Raw genomic sequence first — 23,389 nt, 5'->3', positions numbered from 1 at the left:
TAGCTATAGTTTTCCACCTGTCCAAAGTCAGTTAAACTGGTCAGTAAAAAGTTACTGACCAGTTTTATCATTTTGTGCATCATTTTCTATGGAAAATATAGAACTATATCCCATATAGTACACGGTATAACTAGGCTTTCCTATGGTTGCACACAATCCTTCAGTCTTTAATGGTGTTAAATGGGCAATTAAACTGGCAAATAATTCACACAGGTATGCGCTTACAATTTATGAATGACTGTTATTCATGTGTAGGCATACGTAGGTGTTTCATGAGTCTGACATTTGTGAAGGAGACCCACTGACTTTGTAACTCATTTTAAGTAACATTATGAGCTGGAATCTTCATTAATGGCATCTGACTGAAATACTTCCCCCATGCAGACCCCAGATCAGTCTAACCTCTCTATTTGCCTGTCTTCCCGAAGAGCAACCAGGCTCAGCCATGAACCTACGCTACATACTCGAGTGGGCTTGGAATAAAGTAGTCTCTACCAAAGAGGAACTGGACGGAATCTGTAAGTCTTAGTATATTTTAAGTAAGAGATAATGTGTACTACTAAATTGGTTATTATTGGAAAATGAACCCTGACAGGGTGATGCAGGACTGTCGCAAAGCACTATATTTGTATTCATGAACAAAATCAATAATTTGACTGACAATATTTATTGAAAAGATTTATTGGCTTAAAAGGATATGCTTTCATTGCAATATAAACAGATCTGCTCCTGCTGTTAGGAAACAACTTTAGAATGCCTCAATCGACCTCAATCCATGTAATAAATGTACAGCATTTAGTTAGCCATCATGGCTTAGTTAAAAACTTACGTTTTTTATGATTTTACAAATAAGGCTTCATAAACATCATCTCTTTGTTCTCTCCAGTGCATGTAACTCAAGGGGTGTTTGTGTGTTCCTCAGGTGCTCCACTGTTTGACAGCTCATCAAACTTCACTGACCCACAGACCCTGCAGCTTCTCCAGCACAGCCAGAGGCTGCTTGGAAACCTCAGCACTATCTTCCAATGTCTGCTTCATGAAGCTCACGACCTCACACAGAGAGGTACACACACATTTGAGGGCTGGTCCTAGAGTTTGAAGGTGTAGCATTTATTTAAGAATATTCCTTCAAAGTAATTACCCCAGATGATATGCATTTGTTCCTACATGCCTGCCACTTTCATAAACAATGCGGGATGTCTTCAACTGTGAAGTTCTGCTGTCATATTATTATGTATGGTTTTTCCATTCAGCTTAATTTAGATTTTTTTGGGGAATCGAAAAGCCATCCCACAGGGTACGATCGGGTGAACATGGAGGGTATGGTGTCACAGGAATGTGACACCATACCCCATAAATATTATATATATATATATATATATATATATATATATATATATATATATATATATATATATATATATATTCTATCAATTCTGTGTGAAGGAGCATTCGCATGGTATAGAAACCATTTTACCACAGCAAGCGGCGGTTTTCGCCTCACTTAATCCTCCGGTATAACTGCGACGTATTTATTAACGGCCTGATGCAATCAAGTAAATGCACGCATATCCCAGTAAACAGGTTCTGGTTAACAAAATGACTTAGGAGAAAATAGATGAAATCGGCACACTAATTTGAATGCTTTCAAAGTAAACTTTCTCTAATTGACCACCAGGTCCAGGCACTGCCCTCACAGCTGAACTTGTGACTGACAAAGTCTTAGAACGTTTTGAGCAGCCCTCATAGGTGTATCCTGTATCTAACCACTGGATGTGTATATTTACGTACAAGTTGTGTATTTAACCAACCGTTTGTGTATTAATGATTGTGTTGTGTATCTAATTATATTTACTATTGTGTAGGTCTGGTGGGTCTGATGAACAAAAACATGGTTTCCAGTTTGATCTCCCATTATGCCCAAGTGGTTCTGTGGTTCTGTCGTACTGGTCTCCTGCCCGAGGGGTCAGGTAAGCACACCTCTGTCTATTACAGTACATTAGTAATGTAACAATCAATTATACTATGATTGTTAGATTAGTTCTGTGTTTATTGTATATTTTAGTAAATCGGTAATTAGGTCATTTAATGCTGCTTTCAAAATCTGTCATATATGGAAGACTGATTGTATTGATTATTGTATTGATTGAACCAAGACAATTGATCATGAATTAATGGGTCATGGTGCTTCTCCACAAGGTGATGATGCTCTTCAGATCTCCAGACCTTTCTACAGCCACACAGTCATCAATAACTATTACACCATCCGTAGAGAGGAGCTCAGCAAACTTGCTAAGTGAGTGGCTCTTCCATTATTCACAAACCATGTCGTATACATCTAGATCCTCTATTACCTTTTTTTTTAAGGGATGTGTTGCAAAATTAAAATTGTAGATTAAGTCAAAGTGGTTTTGTTCTTCAGGGGGAGGTGGTGTTCAGACTGTCTGATGATTGATGGTCTGGTGGGTGAATGTGGCGAACATCTGGTGGAGCTGTGGAAGAGGGATGAAGGTGGAACAGGACAATATCCACCTCCTACTTTACATGTGAGCTTTTGCAATAGAGCATGATAAGTGTTGTCATTTATAGTGGATGTTTTAATTTATTTAAATGTGTTGATGTCATTTATAATTGGTTATTTAAAGTATTATTATTTAACCCTATTTTGACATGTCATTTATAATGGTTCATCAGTAACCTAATTACTAATCTTAAACCTAATTAGATGTTGGTTCACTTAGCTGATATGTGTAATAAATGTGTTTTCATGTGTTCCCCTCTGATCATTAGGCTCTGTTGGACATTTACCTGCTGGAGAATATCGAGGAAGCTACAAAACATGCAATTGTATCCTTACAGTAACAATACTAGTTAATGACAGCAGTTTAACAATAACAACACCAGTTTATCCTATTTTTTGTGAGGACGATGTGAAAATCAAGCTGCTCTCTCCTAGGTTGACACATTTATTATATATATATTTTTTTTATCTTTACTTTTCAATAGAATGATAGTATTTAGGTTAATATTTGGCAAATTTGACCCCTAAGGTCTAACTGATAGTATGTGCACAAGGCATGCTCTGCTGCTGACACTGATACAACATTATGTCCAGAATTATTGAAAACTGATTTGCCTTAACCATTGGTCCCAGGTCATCTATCTGTTGCTGGACGTCATGTATTCGTTCTCCAGTAAGGGTGGTGCGTCAGTGGAATCCTTTCCCACCGCATTTGCCATCCCTATTGGACTAGTTAAGCTGGTACAGGGCCTTTGGCTGCTTGACCATCATGACCACCAGGTACACACACAGGCATGCATATCTTGACTCTGTTAACTGATCAGAGTCCAGTTCTCCCTCTGACTGACCTCATGTTGATTCTCTTTTTACTGATCAGAGTGCAGTGGAGCTGTTGCTCCACCCGACCACGTCTCAGAGCCAGTTTACTTGGCAGCATGATCGAGTCCTGCAGGCATTGATGATCCAGGGTCAGCACCCAGCGGCTCTCAGATACTTCCACATCAGCAAACCTGCACTCTCCTCCACCCCCCGCGCCAAACTCTGTCTGTCTGTACTGCTGCACAATAGGTGAGAGGACGAGTTTGTGTTGTTGTCCCTAGCATTACTAGACTACTGTTATTCATGAATATGACTTCCAAATACAATTTTGGTATGTTCACAAAAAGCAAATTGTTGAGCTTACAACCAGAACCAAGAAGGCCAGCCAAAATGCAATTTTCCCACAGCCTCAAAAACACTGTCACCTGCAGTAGACAACCATGAAATTAACATGGTGAACTTATCCCAGTTAAATGTCTATGTAAACTCTACTATCTCTCTCTCCAGGTGTCTGGTAGAGGCATGGTCTTTACTGCGACAGCATTCTAGTCTACTCAACATGGAGGAACTGATGGGGTTTCTGTATGAGAGCTGCCAGGAGCTGGGACTCATAAAGGAACTTCTCAAACTACCCTTGGGTTTGAATGAACAGGTAGGATTTGAATGGATGAATAGCAGTTAAGTGTAGAGAAGGCTAATTAATTTTGTATTTTATTTAATTTTTGCAGTATAAAGGAGAAACAAATGCATTTAAATAACACCTAAAACAATACAGAAAAATGTAAGAATATCCCAAAAATGCAATATCCTACCATTAGCCAGAGGTATAATCTTAATGCTCCGCATACTCCACCCGACGCCAAACTTTGTTCAGCTAGAGTAGGTCAATAAGAACAAAATGAGGTCCTATAAGAACTTCGGCAATGCCTTTCAGAACTTTGTTTGGTTTTGCTACTCAAAGAATGTCAAACTAGCCGTTACTAAGTTGTGACAGAACATTGTGTGTGATTGGTCAGACACTTGATGCGCTCGTGATTTATATTGTTTTATTAACACAATATGTCAGCAACGTACTGTGGACTGTTTTGAAGAAAGATTGGCTGGACCTATCGATGGATAGATGAGATATGTTTGTTTTTCTTTAAAGTGTAGAAATAATTCAGCAAAGTGTAATATGCAATGAAACTCATAGCTGAACACTTATGTAGCCATTAATTTCCCAGTCATCAGTCACTGACGTGTGTGTTTGTGTGTGTAGGAGTGTTTAGAGCGATTTCTACAGGGAACAGGTGGCCTCCACAACAGAGAGGTGTTAATGGTTCACTACCTGCAGCAGGCCAACTACATCCCAGCTCTACGACTCAACCAAACCCTGAAGATGAACCTGGTGGTATGTTACATGCACACACACTCAGACAGAGCTCACACTATGTTCATAGCTGGTGAGCCCTGTAGTTTATGAACATAATGCTACTAACTAAAATGAGCACATGTATTACAAATTAATTGTGTGTTCAACTTCTGAAAGTAATTTCCATTCATTTACAGTTCATACTGATAGCTGGGGAGAGTAAATCCTAATTGAGAGTATAAAAGTAGACCCATAAGGGTCCGTTGGTAACAGTGGATTTTCAGGGTTGACGATGTACAACTTTTTCTAAAGTTCGATTATTGAAAATGTGTGAAAGTGAAACTCAAGTTGAAATCCTGAAGATGACCTTGACGTTCCCTCCCTTGCTGTTCAGAATGAGAGAGACCCCAAGCTGAAGGAGCGCTCCAACACCAGGAATGCCATAATGGAGCAGTACGGCAAAGTTCTGCCCAGAGTCCAGAGGAAGTTGTCCATGGAACGATCCAAACCCTACCAGCACCCCTCCACCATCCACAGAGAAGGTAGGAGGAGCAGTTAAACTACTGAGAGAGACAAATGGAGCATATGAATTAGGGTTTAACACCGGGATTCCCGGGAGACGGGAATCCCCCGGGATCCCGTTGGTTGTTTTTTCTTATTAGAAATGACTACTAATTAGTAGAAAGGCCTATCTACAGCGCGGAGGAATTACTATTATAATTAGCCAAGTTACTTAACTTGCCGACCAGGGCAGGCCCTGATGCCCCCTGCCTGTCCTGCCCACGCTGATTTTACCGTTTCCTCTGCTGTCAATACGGTAGACACCAGTTGACTAGTTGAGATTCAACATCAAGTGAAACGCTGCATAAACAGTGGGTAGGTTTGATTTCGAGCCTATATTCCAGTTTAAAATGCGTGTAAGCCAAGCAATGCTTTTGATAGAGAGAGAGGAGAGACTAGAGAGCAAGAGAGAGCGCGTGCGAGGGAGAGAGAGAGAGAAAGTATTAGACCGATGTAGTCCGATTTTTTTATCATCATTAATGTACCCTGCCTACACTTACATTTTAGAACGTTCAAACTACCATTTTACTAGAACTACCCAGTTCACCCAAGTGAACTGCACAACAGCTGTCTGTCTTATTGATTCAGTGGCAGCGCATGCATGTGCACATCAAAATCACACTACAAAACCCGACATTTGATCAACAACAAAATATAGATTAATACATTTGACAACATACAGCCAACATCCCAAAATTGAGTCTTAATATCCAGCAAGTAGCCTAATATAAATTAATAACTGCAAACAAATTAGAAGTTTAGGCTATCAATATCCTGCAAAAGTAGAGATAAGCTGTGACCTCACTGGGGCTCTGATGGACAATAAATAAATAATCCTTTTGCAAACAACATCCATGTTCACAACATCCATGTTCTGTTCTCTTGTCAACAATGATACAAATGGAACGTTTATTTCAGCAGCTAGAATGTGATAGTTTGACATTGTTTGAGTGCGTTTTGGGTGCACAGCGCAGCTCCTCGTTTAAGTTACCGTAATTGTCTTCACCTGCTGTGCTGCTGCGCAACAGGGCAGATCTCCGCCAGGCCAGGTGGATTAGTATGAAATCTGCTCAAACTGACTCATATACTGGTAGAACCATACATAGACTACCGGTATATATATTGTCGCTGTCGGGTGGGAAAACTGTTCCTTTTAAAAATGTAAAATGGTGAAAATATAAAATGGTGAAAATAGCCAATCTACAAGCTATAATTATTCATAATTAAAGGTAGGGTAAGGGATTTTCTTTGGTTAAAATAAATGTTAAATAGCTCTATATTCTGATAGTACTCATTGCTATAGAGTGTTTGTTCAGTAAAAGGAGTCTCCTTGTCTCTCCAGCTCTTTAAAACAGAAAATGCATTTTCGTTTCAGTTTCATTTCCAATTTTATCCAATCAGGATAGAGAACTCAATCAGGATATAGATTAAACAAGTGAAATTGGAAGTGATGACACTAAGAAATGAGCAGGCAAAATTGGAACTGGAACACTATAAAGTAATGAAGCTTAAAAATGGGTACTCTCTCCTGATTGGCTGAGATTTTGACACCTACCGGAAAATGTATTTTCTGTTTATTAAAGAGCTGGAGAGACATGGAGACTCCTGTTACTGAACAAACACTCTATAGCAATGATTGAAAGTGGCCTTTCCCCTAAAATGACGAAATTCCAGGCCTGGCAGCAGCAGTGCCGGTGTCACACAGGTGGCTACCCCAATCATCTCCCGATATATATGGTATGGAACATCTTGTTCTAAATCTGATCATTTTCTTGCATATTTAATAGAAAATAGATAGGTGTCAATGCTTACTGGGAATACAGGATAGGTGGACACAATAGGGACATCTGGGTACCTCGATGTAAAATTGGCTATTTAAGTATCTACATATAAATGCATTTTAGTGGGCACTTTATTTATTTTTTTACCCTTTAACAGGAATTCCCGGGAAGCCCGGTAAAAGGTCTGAAAATTCCCGGGAATTAAAATTAGCTATTTCCCGGAAAATGATAAACCCTAATTTTGAATGCTGACAAAAGTAATGTGCGGTTTACAATACGAAAACTTGAAATTCTCTCAGTTACAGTACGGCTCAGTTACAGTACGGCTCAGGATATTTATCATCTACCTTCTGTTTCTAGTTTATCGACCACATAATCACAAAGTCCCCCATTCGATTCCCGGGTGCACTCCTGTGTTGCATATCCTTCCCGCCTTGATGTCCTTAAATACCTGTCTCTATCTTCTCTAAATAAAGCAAAAAATGAATTGGATGTTTCCATGCTGTGTTAAAGTGTCTAGGCCCCAGCCGCTGTCGACTGTTGCCAGACGCTGTGCCACTGAGAGTGTGACGTCCAGAGCTGGCTTCTTCAAAAATGTTATGGCCAAGATCGAGGAGGTGTGGCTGTGCAAGGCACCTCAGTCCTCCCCAGGCAGGAGGTGGGTAAACCGCCTCCAACCTTAAACTCTTTAAAAGTCTTTAATTTATATTATTGTGAATCCAGTCACAAAGTTGATAGTACATTTTCTATTTTATGATACCTACCGTTTTTATATGTATTCTCTGTATTTTATTGTCTGTTTTATCTATTATGTATATTATTAATCAATTATAATATTTTTGTGTGACCTATCTTTCTTATGTGCATTTTTACTTTTTGTACATTAAAATAAATTATATTTGGTTTTAATGCACTGACTGTGATCTATAAAGTTTGATTTTAATTGAAATTTGCAAACAACTAGCTGTTCAGCTGTGTTCTGTTCTATGTGATCTGCTATTCTAACCTCCCCTTATACTGTGTTTTTACCTCCAGTCCCAACCAGAGCACTAGCCCTAAGCCTGTTTCATTAGCCCTGCCTGAAGCCTTCCTGGGCACGCCCATCACCATGACAGCCAAAAGGAAGTCCAGGTGCGAACACACACACAGGACATAAACATGACTATTCAAATGAGCTTTTCATGAGACTGACTTTGAGCTTTTAAACAAATATGCTTAAACTGTGTGAACTAAAGCAGGAAATGGATCATCTCCTCCATCTCTGACCTTTAGCTGTCACTTCCATATTTCTATCACTTCCTCCATCTCTGTCACTTACTCCATTTTTGTCACCTCCTATCTCAGTCGCCTTCTCTCTTCCATCACCTCCGTTGTCTCTGTCTCCTACACCTGTCAGTTCCTCCATCTTTGAGCCGCCACCTCTCTCTCCAACTCTTATTGGCATCCTATCTTGTGCTACATTGAAACCTTTAATAACAGTTGTCTTCCTTGTCCTGCTGTGGTCCAGGCTCTTGGACCTGGTGGTCCACCCCTCCTGTCAGACCCCACGTCTCCTCCTCACCCCGCCAAGACCTCCCAGCTCCTGTGGTCCTCATAAGAGCATCAGTAAAGCTCCTGAACTTAGGCTGCTGCAGACACCACAGGTGGTCAAGGTGAGACTGCATTTTGGTTGGTTCTTTGACTTTCACATGTGTTGATATTTAACAGGTCTTGATCTTGACATTGCACCTTCTGATCCATTTTAAATCTTAAAGTCTCTATGAAATGGCATTCACAGCTGTGTTGGCATATATGCCATGATCTTCAAAATGAATGCATTTTGCCTCCTGAACTTTAACCATGGCATTTTAGTGAAAGGGATGTCATGTTTTTTGGGCACTGCCAACTGACTATGGACCACCAACAATTCTTGCTACAACTGCAACTTAGACTGTCTGATGGGCGGTGGGACCACTGTAAAATGAATCTATTACATTTTATTGTCTGTAATTTCCTTTAGAAGGCCTCTGATTGCATGATGCATCGTCAAAAAATAAATGAAAATGAAAAAAAAAGAGGAGAGAATTTCAACATAAAAAAAAAAAATGTATTACGTTTGCAGTCTTTAAAAATGTGAATGTGACAACTTGGGCATGAGCCCTACAATAATTGTGTTTGTGTGTACACTCTCAGCGTGCCAGGGCTCTATGTGCAGATCGTCCAGTGTTCCCGGCCTTCACTCCTCAGTCCATCCTGCGCAGCAGTTTAAGGCCCTCCCCCGCCCCCTCTCCTGGTCCTTCCCCTACCGCCTCCCCAGCCCGCTCCAACACCCCCCCTCCTCCGCGCAGCAAGGAGAGCCGCATCACCTTCATAGAACACACTGAAACAACTGAAACGTCTGAACTGAAGCATAGCATGCACTGGAGCAATGGGGTGAGAGAGCTTCTTTTTCGTCACACAGGAATTAAACACATAACATTGGTTCTCAAATATTTTCATGTCAATGACTAGACCCCCAAATTGATATTGATATTTCCCCAATCTCAAAAGGGAAACTTCTATTGTTAGAAATTTGTTAAATGTTTATTTGTGTGTGAAAATAACAGATTTAACAGATCTACAATCTCTGAGCTTGTAGATCAGCTATTTTAGAATGGACAAAGTAAAAAAAGTGAAAGTGGCTAAATTGATTTAGATGCTATATTAACAAATTTTGCCGCTGACCCCCTCAAGGACCCCTGGGGGTCCCTAGACCCCACTTTGAGAACCTCTGCACTAGACTAGTGTTAGTCTATATGCACTCCAGAGTGATACTAGTCTGACAATAGGAAGTATGTATTTCGTAAAGTATTGCATCTTGCTACTTTTGCACTTTTTTTTTTAATGTAACCACATTTTGACAATAATGGATTATGTCAGTGGAAACAAAAACACTGTTTTGACATTTTCTTTTCATTTTAGATGGCAGCAGATAGTGAGATCAGCCTGTTGACCAGAGGCTCCCCGCTGATGAAGTCCTCTCATCAGGTCTGGTCGTCTCACGATGATGAAGAGCCTCATGTGAAGTTCCTTCCGCCAGAAGGGGGCGTCCCGTCGCCCCAGCCGACAGTCTCGGAGAGCGAGTCGTCCTCTACCCCGGAGGTCACTACGGAAACCAAGTCATCGAGGGTGTCGCTGCCAGGGCGTCTCAGTCTGGGCTTAGATACGAGCCAGGCTTCTGTCCACTCGACAGACACAAGCCTCGAGTTCCACGATGCACCTCTTCTACAAGATCTAGTGAGAGAAGACGGGCGGCCCAGCAGTGAGGAAGACGACGAAGTCATTCTAAACGTTAAACCCCCAGTTGAACTGGTAGCTGAACCGGAAGGGCCTCCACTCAGACAGGAAAACGTCTCACCAACCACTGAACACGAACCACAGGAAGTACAGTGTGAAGGACAGGACGTACAGGAGGACAAAACACCTGAGGAACCGGAAGAAGTGATGGAGGTGTGTCTAGATCATGAAGCTGAAGAGCAGGAGAAGGTGGAAGAGGGGGAGGAGTCTGGGAAGGTGGAGTCCGTCCAGCAGGAAGACTCTCTGACCTTTGACCTGGACGAAGTCGAGGAATCTATTCAGGATCCAGGTAATTAAACTGTTCGGAGGTTTAGTCTTTACAGACCTCAGTTAATCTTCTATTAAAAATTGGCTAATGGGTTGGCGGGCCGGCTGGCCACTGCCCCGTCACTATGACTCACACATAACCATATAGAGTCAAACAGATTTGGAATCGAATCTAAAAACATTTATTATGAAAATAATATATGTATTAACGAATCCGGTTTAGTCCTCCATTATTTCACACAGGAGACTCACCAGACTATCTGGGGAGAGAAATGCATCACTTCTATGAGTACTTCAAAAGTACTCGTAGAACTTGATCCTGTTTCATAAACAAATCAGCTACTTGGTTTTAACATTCAAGATTAAGGAAGACAATATATATATATATATATATATATATATATATATATTACTACTATTATTATTGTTTTTGCATGGTTATATATTGCAAAATAATTAGATAAATAATCCAAAGCAGGCATTACTGGACCAATATAAAAACAAATAAATGCTTGTTAGATCCTTAACCACCTTGATGTTTTCTTCTTACATTTCTAAGATGGACATTTTGTTGTTTGATAGATGATACCACTGTTCCTAGTCTGGATGGGTTTTTAAGCCTTAGCTTAAGTTTGCTTAATTTATTTTCTTTTGTACTGACAATTGACACTCAAGTACATTTATATGCCTATGCTGATTATTTGTTTTTATCCTGTACAGCCCTTTGGTCATTAAATCTTGGTGGTTTTAAATGTGCTTTATAAATAAAGTTTGAATTGTTTTGTTTTTTAATAGATGGTCCCAGTTGGGGTCTGCCGTTTAGATAGATATTATCACTGGTCCCAGTCTGCTTGTTAGCATTGTTTGACCTATCCCACTCCTTGTATTTTGTACCTAGGGAGTAACCAGGAGGAAGTGGCTGAGATTGTGACCCCTGAACCTGAGGCAGAAGAAATTCATAACCAGTCAGAGAAAGCTGATAATCTGATGGACATCCAATATGAGGCCACAACCTTAAAGATCACTGAGAATCTAGAAGCAATAGACACAGAACCTGGTGCAGGACCTGCTCTGGACCCTTCTCCAGAACATGTGGAGCCTCTGGAACCTGCTCTAGAATCCACAACAGGTGAGATTACGTCTCTTAAAACCATACATGAGTCAGTATTTAATACATTCAGAACAGATGTGTAGATTGCATAGTGTATTCACTGGATTCAAATAATAGAATAGCATTGATAGCAGTGTTATAAACAATATCTGTCGACCTGCACTGTACCAGCATGCCTTCGGATATATTAACCAGACGAAAACGGAACATATATGATTTTAATGATAGCAGATTTAATGTGGAGCTTCTAAACCATTTTAGCATTTAACCCAGAATAATTATTTTCTTATGTAAAAAGCACTTCAGCTAGTTTGTTGTCTGTTTAGCTGGTGATAGACTCTGATCATGAGTTGATATGATCTATACGGATGTTATAAATAGTTATCAGTGTGTAAACTGAAACTTTGCTTTGCTTCCCCCTAGATCTGACAGAATTTGTAGAGCAACAGCTGTTTGGAGATGACTTGACATCTCCTCTGACTCGCTCTGGGATCCACGAGGTTTCACAGTCCTGGACCTCCAACAGGTAAACACCCTCATCTCTATATCATTGCAGCATTAAACAAACTGCCCCGTCGATAGGTTGGTTTTCTGTGTACAGTGGGGACCTCATGTATTGTCTTGGTAATATGTTGTTTTGTGCTTTATGGTTATATTCAGTGATGTTGCTAGGTTTTCAATGTAATGGGTCCCGGGACCCAAGGGTGGTCTTTTAGGGTCCCAGGGACATTTTATCCCAGGGATTACATTTTTCTAATAAAATGTGTAATTTTTAACACATCGGGTGCCAGCGTTTTTTCATAACAACTTACCGTGGGTGCCAGCATTCTCCCCGTTGACTGCGCTTTGCTGTTTAAACCTTCCGCGTGCGTTACAAGCAAATCCACGCAAAAAAAAGCAGTGATTCATGTTGTCCCATGAGCCTGGCTACAGGCTGGAACCATAACATTACCCTGGCGAGTTACAACGGGGGGGGAATCGCGCATCGCGCATGACCGTTTTTCCCCACAGGAAACAGATTTGGAGATATAGGCGTTTCAAAGTAGGAAATAGACAGGAACCGGATGGGGGGAAAAAAAGTGTTTCCGGTGAGCGATCTGGCACTTCCTTCGCAGGATTACAATGGGTGCTCCTAGAGCTGCTCTAGCCCCGCCCGCGCGGAGAAAAACGAAAAAAAACAAAAAGACTGAAATCACGGTTCAGACCGTGTTCGGCACCGAAGCTTCGGAACCGCCACTAAGTAAACACACGGTTCAGACCGTGTTTGGCACCCGATGTGTTAAGAAAGTGCAGCGTTTAACTTGTGTTTGATCTTATATGGTTATAATATGGTTAGATTAATGTAGAAAATGTATCTGAAAAAAATAAACAATATTCTAAATCTGACAAAAACAGTAGGCTATATACGTAAATGGCACCAAAATATAGTAAAATAATAATAAAGACATTGCAAATTAAATGCTTTTTTGGCATTTAAATATGGTTGCATTTAACACCACCAACAATGCACAATCGCTATGTTTTTAATTCACAAGAAATATCGATTTTGTCGCTCCAGAGTTAGCTCCGGTGACAACAGGGTGTTATACTAAAAAGTGTGACCCATAAAATGAGGTCAGCTCACGGCATACACGGTACAGAGCCACCTGATTCGGATGCTATCAATGCATTGAATGGGACATTATCACGTTTTTTCACGCGATTTATCAGACCATTCATTGGGTGTTATCAGGACATACTGACCTACCGACGGAGATGACTTGTATAAAGTTACGTTTTGGATTTGAATCCGGTGTTATGTATACTCAAAAGTGTGACCCTATACAATCTGGTCAAAATGTCCGCCATTTTTTTTTTCTAGCATGTTTTTATGTGATTTCTACGTGGATTTTGTTGTTCAATAACTTAGGATAAAGTAGGATGCGGCCATCTGGCCATGCAAAATGGCAGGGTCCGTGGATTTTTTCTTTATTTACAGTCTGAACCGTTGTCTTTTGTATTGGTTTCTTCCCAGTGAACCAGAAGCTGAAGATCTTCCGGTATCAACCATCCAGAAACTTGAGACCTCTGTCTGCTCTTCAGAGCCCAGTGCCACAGACTCTCACTGTAAGAGGCTACACACACATTCACACACCTTTCATTTTATAACATGGAATAAAGACAGTCTTTTTTTGGTGAAGTTGTAAACTGCAATTATTACATGATGCATCACTATATCAATTATTCAATTACTGTTATGCATCAGTTAATACCGACCTTGCATGTCCAGATATCTAGCTATTGGCTAGTAACAGTTAAGACGTTTTAGTTTTCTTCGTTTTCTAATCATGAATATACATTTTAATTTTCTAGCGGTTCACCCGTAGAACACACCTTTTGTAACCTGCTGACTGTGTTTCTAGCCGTAGTGACTGTGAATGACAGCGAGGAGCTTTCTAGCCCTGCCTCTGAGGACGAGGATGTTGAGGAGGAGTCTGATGGTACTGAAGAAGAGGAGGAGGATGATGACGATGCTGAAGAAGAGGAAGAGGAGGAGGACGATGATGAAGAGGAGGAGGAGGAAGAAGAGGAGGACTCAGGCAGTGAGGTGGAGATCATAGAGGAGGTGCCTCCTCTCAAGGCACGCCCACTCCCTGCTCTCTTCCTGGACCAGAGGCACACCCACTACCTATCGGAGCAGGAGGCTGCCGTGTTGTCATTGGTTCCACCTGAAACGGATCTGAAGGTAACAGTCATGTTCTAACATTGCAGATAAACACAGCATAGACCTTTTTTGTTTTTGATGTGGTAAACAACACTGTGCTAACATACTTATTACTAGGGATGCAACGGTTCTTTTTAGGCCACGCGAGATACGAGGCTGAGCGGTTTCAAAGATTTCCACTCTGGAAGTTAGTTTCATTTTGTTACGTTTTCAACCCCCGATAACGCCGTTGCCTTCTAAACGGACGGCACATCTGATATTTTATTTTGCCGTTTTCTCTAGAGACGGTTGTCGTCTAAAGGGGGCCTTATATTGAACCATACAGTTTGCCATCCACGGTTCAAGATGCACTTGAATTCTGGCAATGTTGTCATAATGGAATGTGTCTGAATAGAAAATTGCTCTTTGAATATGTTAAAAAAAAAAATCAAACTTTTTTCCCCCTACAAATTGTACCTGAACCTAAAATATTTGTTAAAACAAGCTTCAAGCTGAACCGTGGGCTGACTGAACCATTGCATCCCTACTAATTACTGACTGTGATTGCTTTTATTATGTCACATGTTGATGTGTTTTAAAACAACAGGTTTATTTGTGTGTCGCAGGTTTGGAATGATAGGAATACACTTTTCTTTTGATCATTTAAACATCCTGTGTACCAATTTCACCTCTTTCTGCATTTCCCCCTCTTCCAGATTGTAGATGGAGAGGTGGTGGTGGTGAGACTGGGGACAGATAGAATTATGGATGGAGATGACATGGTGGAGGATGGGACCTCTTACATGAACCTCCAACCTTCCACAACTCTCCTGGTTCCCCTGGAGCTAGTGGAGGACCAGGAGCAGGGCCTGGCGGAAGCAGACCACCTTGGTGACACCCAGCTTCACCAACCCAGAGAGACAGAGGTCAGCAGCAGCAGCTTCTCCCTGCAGTTGGATGTGGATTCAGAGGCTGATACTTTACCTATGGAGAATGATCTGGAACCCTCCACCCAGCCTCCTGCAGAGGTAGCTGACCCTGGATCTGTGACCCAGTCAGAGGTCATTCTCCTTGGCACAGACAACCATGACTCTCCCCTTTCTGAAGACGTTCCCCTGTCGGAAGACGTTCCCCTGACTGAAGACGTTCCCCTGACTGAAGACGTTCCCCTGACTGAAGACGTTCCCCTGTCGGAAGACGTTCCCCTGACTGAAGACGTTCCCCTGTCGGAAGACGTTCCCCTGTCGGAAGACGTTCCCCTGTCGGAAGACGTTCCCCTGTCGGAAGACGTTCTCCTGTCGGAAGAAGGCGCTCCTCAGACCGAAGATGTTCCCCTGACCGAAGACGAACAGACCGAAGACGTTCAACAGACCGAAGACGTTGCCCTGACCGTAGACGTTGCCCTAAACGAAGACGTTGCCCTGACCGAAGACGTTGCCCTAAACGAAGACGTTGCCCTGACCGAAGACGTTGCCCTAAACGAAGACGTTGCCCTGTCGGAGGACGTTCCCCTGACCGAAGACGCTCCATTGAGCAAAAGCGTTCCCCAGACTGAAGACACTCCTCTGGCTGAAGACGTTCCCCAGTCGGAAGATGCTCCTTCGGAGTTGAACAGCTTGGATAGAATAGAGATAGCAGGATGGACTGAGACGGAGGAAAATAAGGCTCAGTCAGAAGATGATCCTTCGGAGATGGACTGCTTGGATAGAGTAGAAATAGCGGGATGGACTGAGCTAGAAGAAAACAAGGCTCCGTCTGTCTTGTGTGGCTCTAGTGGTCCAGAACCCCATACTGACCATATGAATGAGTGTTCTGAGATCAGCCCAGACACAGTGGAGGAACAGAAATATGAGCCTGTGATGATGGCTGTGGAAGACCCTGAAACTGCTTCAGACTTCGCATTGACCCAAGTGGAAGAACCCATGCCAGAACTTGATGGAAAGGAGCAGTCCATCAAAGAATCTGGAGAAATTAACGACACAGCACAGGAGGAGAATAAAGGAGAAACCACATCAGAACCCACAACAAACCTCTCTCATCCAGTTTCTTCTCCTGAAGAGAATGGACCAGTTGAAACGGATACCCATGAACCTGCACAAACTGACTCTTGTAAGACAGTGGCGGCTGTTTCTGTGGAAGATGACCATCCAGTCCACATAGTCGAAGATCAACATCCAGACCACAAGGTCATAGCTGTGGAAGAGAATATAGAGGTGGTTGAGGAGCTACAGGAGGGGAGTAACAAGACATGCAGGGCAACAGATATAGAGGATAAACAGGAGCCTGAGTCTGACCAGTCAAACTGGCATGAACAGGTAATTAAGTCCGCCTCTAAGAGGGGGAGGAAGACCCTCTCAACACCCACACGTAGGTCTACAAGGAGCAGAAAGACTGTGTTCTCCAAATCTCCTCTCCTGGAGGAGGACACGGATAAAAAATCTGGAGAAATTAACGCAACAAACCTTAGACATCCAGTTTTTGCTCCTAAAGAGAATATACCTGTTGTGACTGATAGCCATCAACCTGCACAGACTGACTCTCGTAAGGCAGCAGCGGCTGTTTCTGTGGAAGATCACCATCCGGTCCACATGGTTGAAGATCAACATCCAGACCACGAGGTCATAGCTGAGGCTGTGGAAGAGAATATGGAGGTGGTTGATGAGCTGCAGGGGGATAAACGGGAAGAGAAGTCAAACGGGCATGAACTGTCCACCTCTAAGAGGGGGAGGAAGGCCCTCTCAACACCCACACGGAGGACTACAAAGAGCAGAAAGACGGTGACCTTCATCTCGCCTGTCCGGGAGGAGGATGGGGGGCAAGAGGAGGGTCTGGACACAGACGCTGTGGTTCCTGCCTCACCTGTTCCTGCCTCACCTGTTCCTGCCACACCTGTTCGTAGAAGAGGCAGACCTAGCCACAGTAGCCAGGAACCCAAACAGCCTGCTTCTAGTCCATCTCGACGCAGCACCCGCAAGATCCAACTTGAACCTGAAGAGGAGAAGGAGGAGACGGCAGTCAACAGCAGTCTCCCAGAGAGCTCCATTCTGACCTCCACCCCAGCCAAACGCAGGGCCTCCCAGAGGGTTCCAACAAACAGGAAGACTCGCAGTAATACTAAGGACGTGTCATTGGCTGAAGAAGAGGAACAGGTGGAGGAGAACATGAACGATGAAGACGATGCCCAGGTCAACTCTGAGGTCCAAACTCCAGCTAAACGTCAGGCAACAAGCACCCACAAGAAGACCCCCAGGTCTATTAAGAAGACTCCTGCCAAGGTCCAGGAGGACCAGACGTTTATTCCTCCTGTTAACACCCCCAGGATAACCACCAGGCACAGAGCAGCAGAGACCCAGCTTACAGAGAACCTTGACCTTAATCCTAAGGTATAATTGTGCTGTCATAAACTGCTACAAGTAGCAGAGTGACTGTCAGAATCCAGTCACAATGAACACTTTAAAGAATTAGCTAAAACTTGTACAACCACAAATTGACTTATCTTAATCACACATTAGGCATACAAATGATTTAAGTCTATATTAATTGAATAGGAACATGTGATGTATTTATGAACAATCAAACAATGAGGACTATTACTACTTGAAACCATAAGATCCTTTTTATTGTCCAAAGTAAAATAATCTAATCTGTGAAATTGTACACACGTGGATATGTGATAGATGACTTGTCCTGTTTACCTCTGACACCCAGGTGCAATTAGTTCCTCTATCGCCTTCTCGGACCAGGAGGAAATTGACTGGAACATCGCCCAATAAAAATAAAAATCTGTCCGAGTCTGACAGTGATGTCCCACCAATCACTAACTCACGTCGACAAACCAGGAACAAAATGTGGAACCTGCCCTTATTGGACACACCTCTGGAGGTGGACTCTGAGACACCTGTGGCCGACGCCCTCATCAGGAGGCTGAGAGATGAACAGCAGAAACATGAAGGTAAGCGTATCAAGAACAACTCAAGCTTATTTTGTGGACATTTAGCAAAAGATAGTAGTTGTTTGCTATTTTTGAGTGGTTAAGTCTGTGGGTTTTATAAATATTGAACCGATGAAAAGTATTAACAAGAGCTTGTGAATAAATAATAACTACATTGGTTTTTAAAAGGTTATTTTAAAAACAATCTGAAAATGAACACTACTTGACCACCCGACAGCGACTATGTTTTCTAGCATTTGTGTGTGTATATGTAGTAGGGTGTGAAGTATTTTCATTTAACTACTACTTTTCCAGTTGAAGGAGTGGTCATCACAGAGATGGTTGGGTCCAGTAAGAAAAGGATGAGGTCATCGGCCATTCGGGCTCCTTCTCCTCCACCCGTTTCCACAGAGACCGGCCTGGCTCCAGAACAGGACCATGACTCCATGTCACCTTCTAGAAGGTCGACAAGAGGTCTGCTGACATTCATTCAGTCATTCATTCATTTATTCATCCATCATGCCATGTAGTAGGATTATAATGGTAGATGTGTTGTCTGTGGGTATTTTGTCAGGTCGCAGATCAACGCTTCCTGTGGAGATGGAGTCTCTGCCTCCTGCTACTCGAAGGAAAAGAACAGCTGTCTCCATCGCTCCTCAGGTAAGTGTTTTGTGTGTGTTAACATGTTTTATTTCAGTAAACTAGATGCTTCCACAGGTCTGACAGGTAACCACACTCTATTCAGAGCTCCTGTCAGTGTGTTTACACTGACAGAAACAGGAGTTTCTAATAACGTGATTATTGGGAATAATCATGTTATATAGCAATAATTGTAATTAAGCATTTACATTGGTGTGACATTAATGTAACAGCAATAACCAGGGTTTACATGTTCTACTTTAAGTTGTGTTTCACTTGTAAATACTATACCTGGTGAGGTTATAATATTTTATAGCTACATGTTATTGGCTACATGGCTGCACACCTTAACCACATGAACCCTAGTGTTCCTATTCTGGGGTTAACATTCTTGCTGACATACTTTATGCCAAGGGTAGGCAACCTTAGGCACGGGTGCTATCATTGGCACAGGTGAGGGTGATCACTGGCACACTGGCTGAGAGAGTGTGAGAGAGAGGATTTTTGGTTCAAATACAATATTTTAAAAGTTGTAATATTTATGGACAATCAAAATCGTTTGGAAATATTTTATTTTGAGGCGGTGTCATACGTAAAAACATGGCACTTCATAAAGGTTGCCTACCTCTGTATGCATTTCCTCACTGCTCTTTGACAGTTTATTGCCTAAAAAGCTGTAACAATTTTATGTTTTACTATGGTTTGGACAAAGGAGATAAAAGGAAAAGAAAACTGCCTGGTAGAAGTAAAGTATCTATATAAATGAAAATAAAAAAGTTTCCGCCTCTACATAATGTGGCACAGTTTTGTCTGTTTTGATGTCTGATCAGAAATCAGAACTACCTTTTTTAATGTAAAGTTAAATGTATTGGTATTTCAAACTTAACTCATTGAGTGCCACAATCCGTCAAATCCGTCACGTGGCCTGACGCCCAGAGCGCCACAATCCGTCAAATCCGTCATAAAACATTTTTCAAAAAAAAAACAAAATTCAAAATAAAAGTTTTTTTTTTTTTTTTTTTTTTTGGGAAAAACATGTTCAGAACCCAAGATATGATGATTTGAAGATTTGCTGCTCCATCCACTCCTTGTTTAACCTATAACTTAAAAAGGCTGTATCTCGCTTCCTAAGCACTTTTTTTTTACAATGAATTTTGGCTGTGGCACTCAGAACCAAAATTCCATTAACATGAATAAATAAGCTTGGCACTGAATGAGCTAATGTCCTTTTTGTAGTGGAACATCCATAATTGTGTTGGGACGGTGGACGGTGTTGACAAAAAGACTACAAAAATGGATGCTACACAGTACGACTTTAATTATTAATAGTATTAAACTGAGTTGTATGTTTTCAGGATGAACATATTTTGGAAGACGTGGAGAAACCAGCAGTCACTAAAACCAAAGCGACTAACAAACGAACTGCCAAGTAAGACTGTACTCTTTATGGTCTGATGGATACCGATATTGAGAACCATCAAGATGATGAATTATATGTTGTTATTCTGTGGAAGTAGACACTTGCATCTGTAATATAATCAAATTTGCCATCCTTTATTGTGTACATGTCATTATTTTATTAGTGTGGTTGCCAGAAAGGCAAATTGAACCGTATTTCATATAAATGCGTGCCTGGCTCTATCCCCTGATTAGCTAGTTACACCCATTAAAAAATATGTATTTTAGTGCAAGACATTTTAAAACAATGGTGGTGGTAATGTTGGGATAGAATTGAATCCCAGGAATAATAATTGGAAATGATGTCCTGGTGTCGGGCTATTCAAAAACCCACTGTATACTGAAATAGGAAATTTATCTCAGAGTTCAGTATTCACTAGCTTATGATTGGTTAGGGCAGGGGTATCAAACCTATTTTAGATGATGGGCCAAACTGGATAAAATGCGACTTAATGCGGTTGTCACGATGTGGTGTGCAGGCATAGGGACTACAATTATGCACAGAGCCTATTGGGAGCACTTCCAGACAATGAACAATGACATGGAAATTCAGGCTGAGTGTCAGGTCATAGAAATGCTATTTTTCTCCACAAATTGGTGCACCCACCAACTGCATTGGGGAAACCACTGCAGTTTTGTAAATTCGTCAAAATTGTCTAGTTCTCATTGTAAGCAACCTCGGATGGGTGGGTGGGCAGATGGATGGATGATTTTTATTTTGCCATTGTAAATTATCTTAGTAGCATCAATCCCATGCAGAAGAAGTGAAAGTGCATAGAGAATTGTAGGAAGCAGCATAGGAACTAATAATAAGTGTAATCTTAATTATTATATTACTTGATGGGAGGAACTCCTGACTGTTTTCTTTTTTAATTTTTTGTGTTTCCAGGTCCAAAGCAACTCTAAAAGAACTTACCATAGAAGATTTGGACTTGATCTCCCCACTAGCCTCCCCCACCCTCCAACCTGAACCACAAGCTCAGAGGAAGGCCAACACAGGCTTGGACAAGCGAAGCAAGCGTATACTGGACAAGGCTTTTCACAGACCTGTTACTCGGAGGATGAAGCTCTGAGGATGAAACGGCTGTTTCTTAAAATAATGCAAGCACCCAAATATGGGTTAGAACATCGCTTGAGGTTTTATTAATTTTATTGTATTTTTTTTTTTTCATTTGTGTCTTTAGCACAAAGTAAACAAATGAAAAGGAAAAAGAAAACAGGTTTTTGCCACCTGCTGTTTTTCCTATTTAAGAAGAGAAGCAGGTTGATATGTTATGATAAATATGTGTAAATAGTTTTTATTGATTTGTTCCAAATAAAGTTAAGTAATAAATAAATAAATCAAGAAGTTGAGAATTTATTCACCGAGTGTTCTGACATCATGGTCCTAACTGGTCCAGTGTCTTAGTTTAGTCTTAAGAGTTCATTTGCTAGTTTGGCTTCTCTGAAATACGACTTGTACACTACTGCCAATGAAGTTGGACTATTTTTGTATTCCATTTGTCCTTTATAAGAGAAACCAGATCTTCAGTTATTGGATTCTGTTCTAACACTTGTTTTTACACACTTGGTGACTATTTTCATGAACCAAGGCTTGTTTTTTTTTTAGTTTGTTGTGACCAAATTTGTATCACATTTGTCAAGTAGAAGAGACAGTGCATGGCATAAAGACAGTACTGTACCTACAGTAGGAATAAACTACACAGATACAGTATTTGTGATATGCATACATAAATTACCTGTGCATTTTGGCTACATTAGACGGCTACATTCTGAGTGAAAAAAACTAATCTATATGATTATCCTCTTGTAGTGATACTGTCTATGTCTTCTGCCTGCCCTGTGATCCTGTGCCTCCAGCTAACCAAATACATTTTTTCACAACCCTTATTACCTAACCTCTGGGTTCTCGCTGATATTTAATATTTCCTCTGAAAATAAAGCACACACAATGGTCTATCTTATGAATGTTGTCATGCCTTTTGCATTGAACCAATAAATATTAAATAGGAAAATTCTAATTCTATTCAAGTGTGCAGATAATTACTTGAAATTATACAGTAGGTGCATCCAAGTGACTGTCACCAAGGCCCCTTTCTCATGGACGTATGATGACTGCTGATAAATATTGTAAAGCTGGACATCTTTAAGCTTGGTGTGAATTTATTGGTTCAGTTCATTGAGCCGCTGTGACAGTTTGTGATCCTGTTGGCATTCATGTTTTCTAGATGCATCGATCGCAGAAGATCCAATGAAAGATTATCTAGAAATTTGAGGTCATCTTTTTTTTATGTTACAACAAAGACTTGTCTGTCAAAGTTGTTGCCACAAGCTTGAAACTTCTGATGTGCCGATCTGAGAACACTAAACACAAGCTCTCATAATTTGATAAATAAGAGAAATGCATGTACCCAAGGAGTATTCATTGTTTGGTTTACCTTTTAGTGAGGTGAATGTTTTTGGTTCAGGATTTAGCTCAGCAGTTTGATTAAGTCATTCATTCAGAACTTTACTTAACTATAAAATGTATTGGCTGGCCTATAAAGTCTCAATGTGTGCAACTGCGGTTTCCAGCAGAGAGTGTTTCTGCTGTATAATTGATAACACAGTCTGTTTAAAGTGAAAGCAGCTGTCATGTATCAGGTAACCATGGCCTGCAGTCTCTAGTTACTCTACCTGGACTCTTTAGTGTAGTATAATGTTCAAATGGTTAAACTACTCTGGTCTGTTTGATGCCTCCTTGTCTCACATGTGGGGAAACTTAGTGAGTGAAATGAAGCATACACCTCATTTTATGGAAATATTGACTAAAACCATTGATTCTCTCAAAACTGCTCAACCTCAATACCTTGTATGAACACATTAAACTCTGGCACTGCAGTTTTGCTCGACAGCAACTATATTCTAAATATATGGATGAGAGGCAATAGTTAAGAACATGTATTTCATCAT

The 23,389-nt window shown here is 41.2% G+C and overlaps 1 protein-coding gene across 5 annotated transcripts in view; it reads left to right on the top strand.

Moving 5' to 3' along the window:
* Positions 1 to 22,843, top strand: part of ahctf1 (AT hook containing transcription factor 1) — a 36,259-nt gene extending 13,416 nt beyond the window's left edge. For 4 of the 5 annotated variants that reach the window (XM_084066005.1, XM_084066007.1, XM_084066006.1 and 1 more), the window contains exons 15-40: positions 429 to 518; positions 923 to 1,063; positions 1,866 to 1,970; positions 2,200 to 2,296; positions 2,423 to 2,546; positions 2,791 to 2,847; positions 3,155 to 3,301; positions 3,399 to 3,589; positions 3,848 to 3,992; positions 4,599 to 4,730; positions 5,086 to 5,233; positions 7,547 to 7,691; positions 8,069 to 8,164; positions 8,541 to 8,685; positions 9,206 to 9,445; positions 9,974 to 10,637; positions 11,514 to 11,744; positions 12,150 to 12,252; positions 13,741 to 13,832; positions 14,129 to 14,451; positions 15,126 to 17,792; positions 18,118 to 18,361; positions 18,656 to 18,814; positions 18,915 to 19,000; positions 20,335 to 20,408; positions 21,327 to 22,843. In XM_084066005.1, coding sequence (XP_083922131.1) covers positions 429 to 518; positions 923 to 1,063; positions 1,866 to 1,970; positions 2,200 to 2,296; positions 2,423 to 2,546; positions 2,791 to 2,847; positions 3,155 to 3,301; positions 3,399 to 3,589; positions 3,848 to 3,992; positions 4,599 to 4,730; positions 5,086 to 5,233; positions 7,547 to 7,691; positions 8,069 to 8,164; positions 8,541 to 8,685; positions 9,206 to 9,445; positions 9,974 to 10,637; positions 11,514 to 11,744; positions 12,150 to 12,252; positions 13,741 to 13,832; positions 14,129 to 14,451; positions 15,126 to 17,792; positions 18,118 to 18,361; positions 18,656 to 18,814; positions 18,915 to 19,000; positions 20,335 to 20,408; positions 21,327 to 21,510 — 6,830 coding nt within the window. In that variant the 3' untranslated portion in view covers positions 21,511 to 22,843. Of the gene's footprint in view, positions 1 to 428; positions 519 to 922; positions 1,064 to 1,865; positions 1,971 to 2,199; positions 2,297 to 2,422; positions 2,547 to 2,790; positions 2,848 to 3,154; positions 3,302 to 3,398; positions 3,590 to 3,847; positions 3,993 to 4,598; positions 4,731 to 5,085; positions 5,234 to 7,546; positions 7,696 to 8,068; positions 8,165 to 8,540; positions 8,686 to 9,205; positions 9,446 to 9,973; positions 10,638 to 11,513; positions 11,745 to 12,149; positions 12,253 to 13,740; positions 13,833 to 14,128; positions 14,452 to 15,125; positions 17,793 to 18,117; positions 18,362 to 18,655; positions 18,815 to 18,914; positions 19,001 to 20,334; positions 20,409 to 21,326 lie in introns of all 5 variants that reach the window. The other variant, XM_084066009.1, reaches the window with a different exon arrangement.
* Positions 22,844 to 23,389: the final 546 nt, after the last annotated feature.

Source organism: Gymnoscopelus microlampas (assembly GCF_963454915.1).
Source record: "Gymnoscopelus microlampas genome assembly, chromosome: 1".
Taxonomy (NCBI): Eukaryota; Metazoa; Chordata; class Actinopteri; order Myctophiformes; family Myctophidae; genus Gymnoscopelus; species Gymnoscopelus microlampas.
Note: the sequence above shows the minus strand (reverse complement) of the source record. Positions and strands in the feature narration are given on the sequence as shown.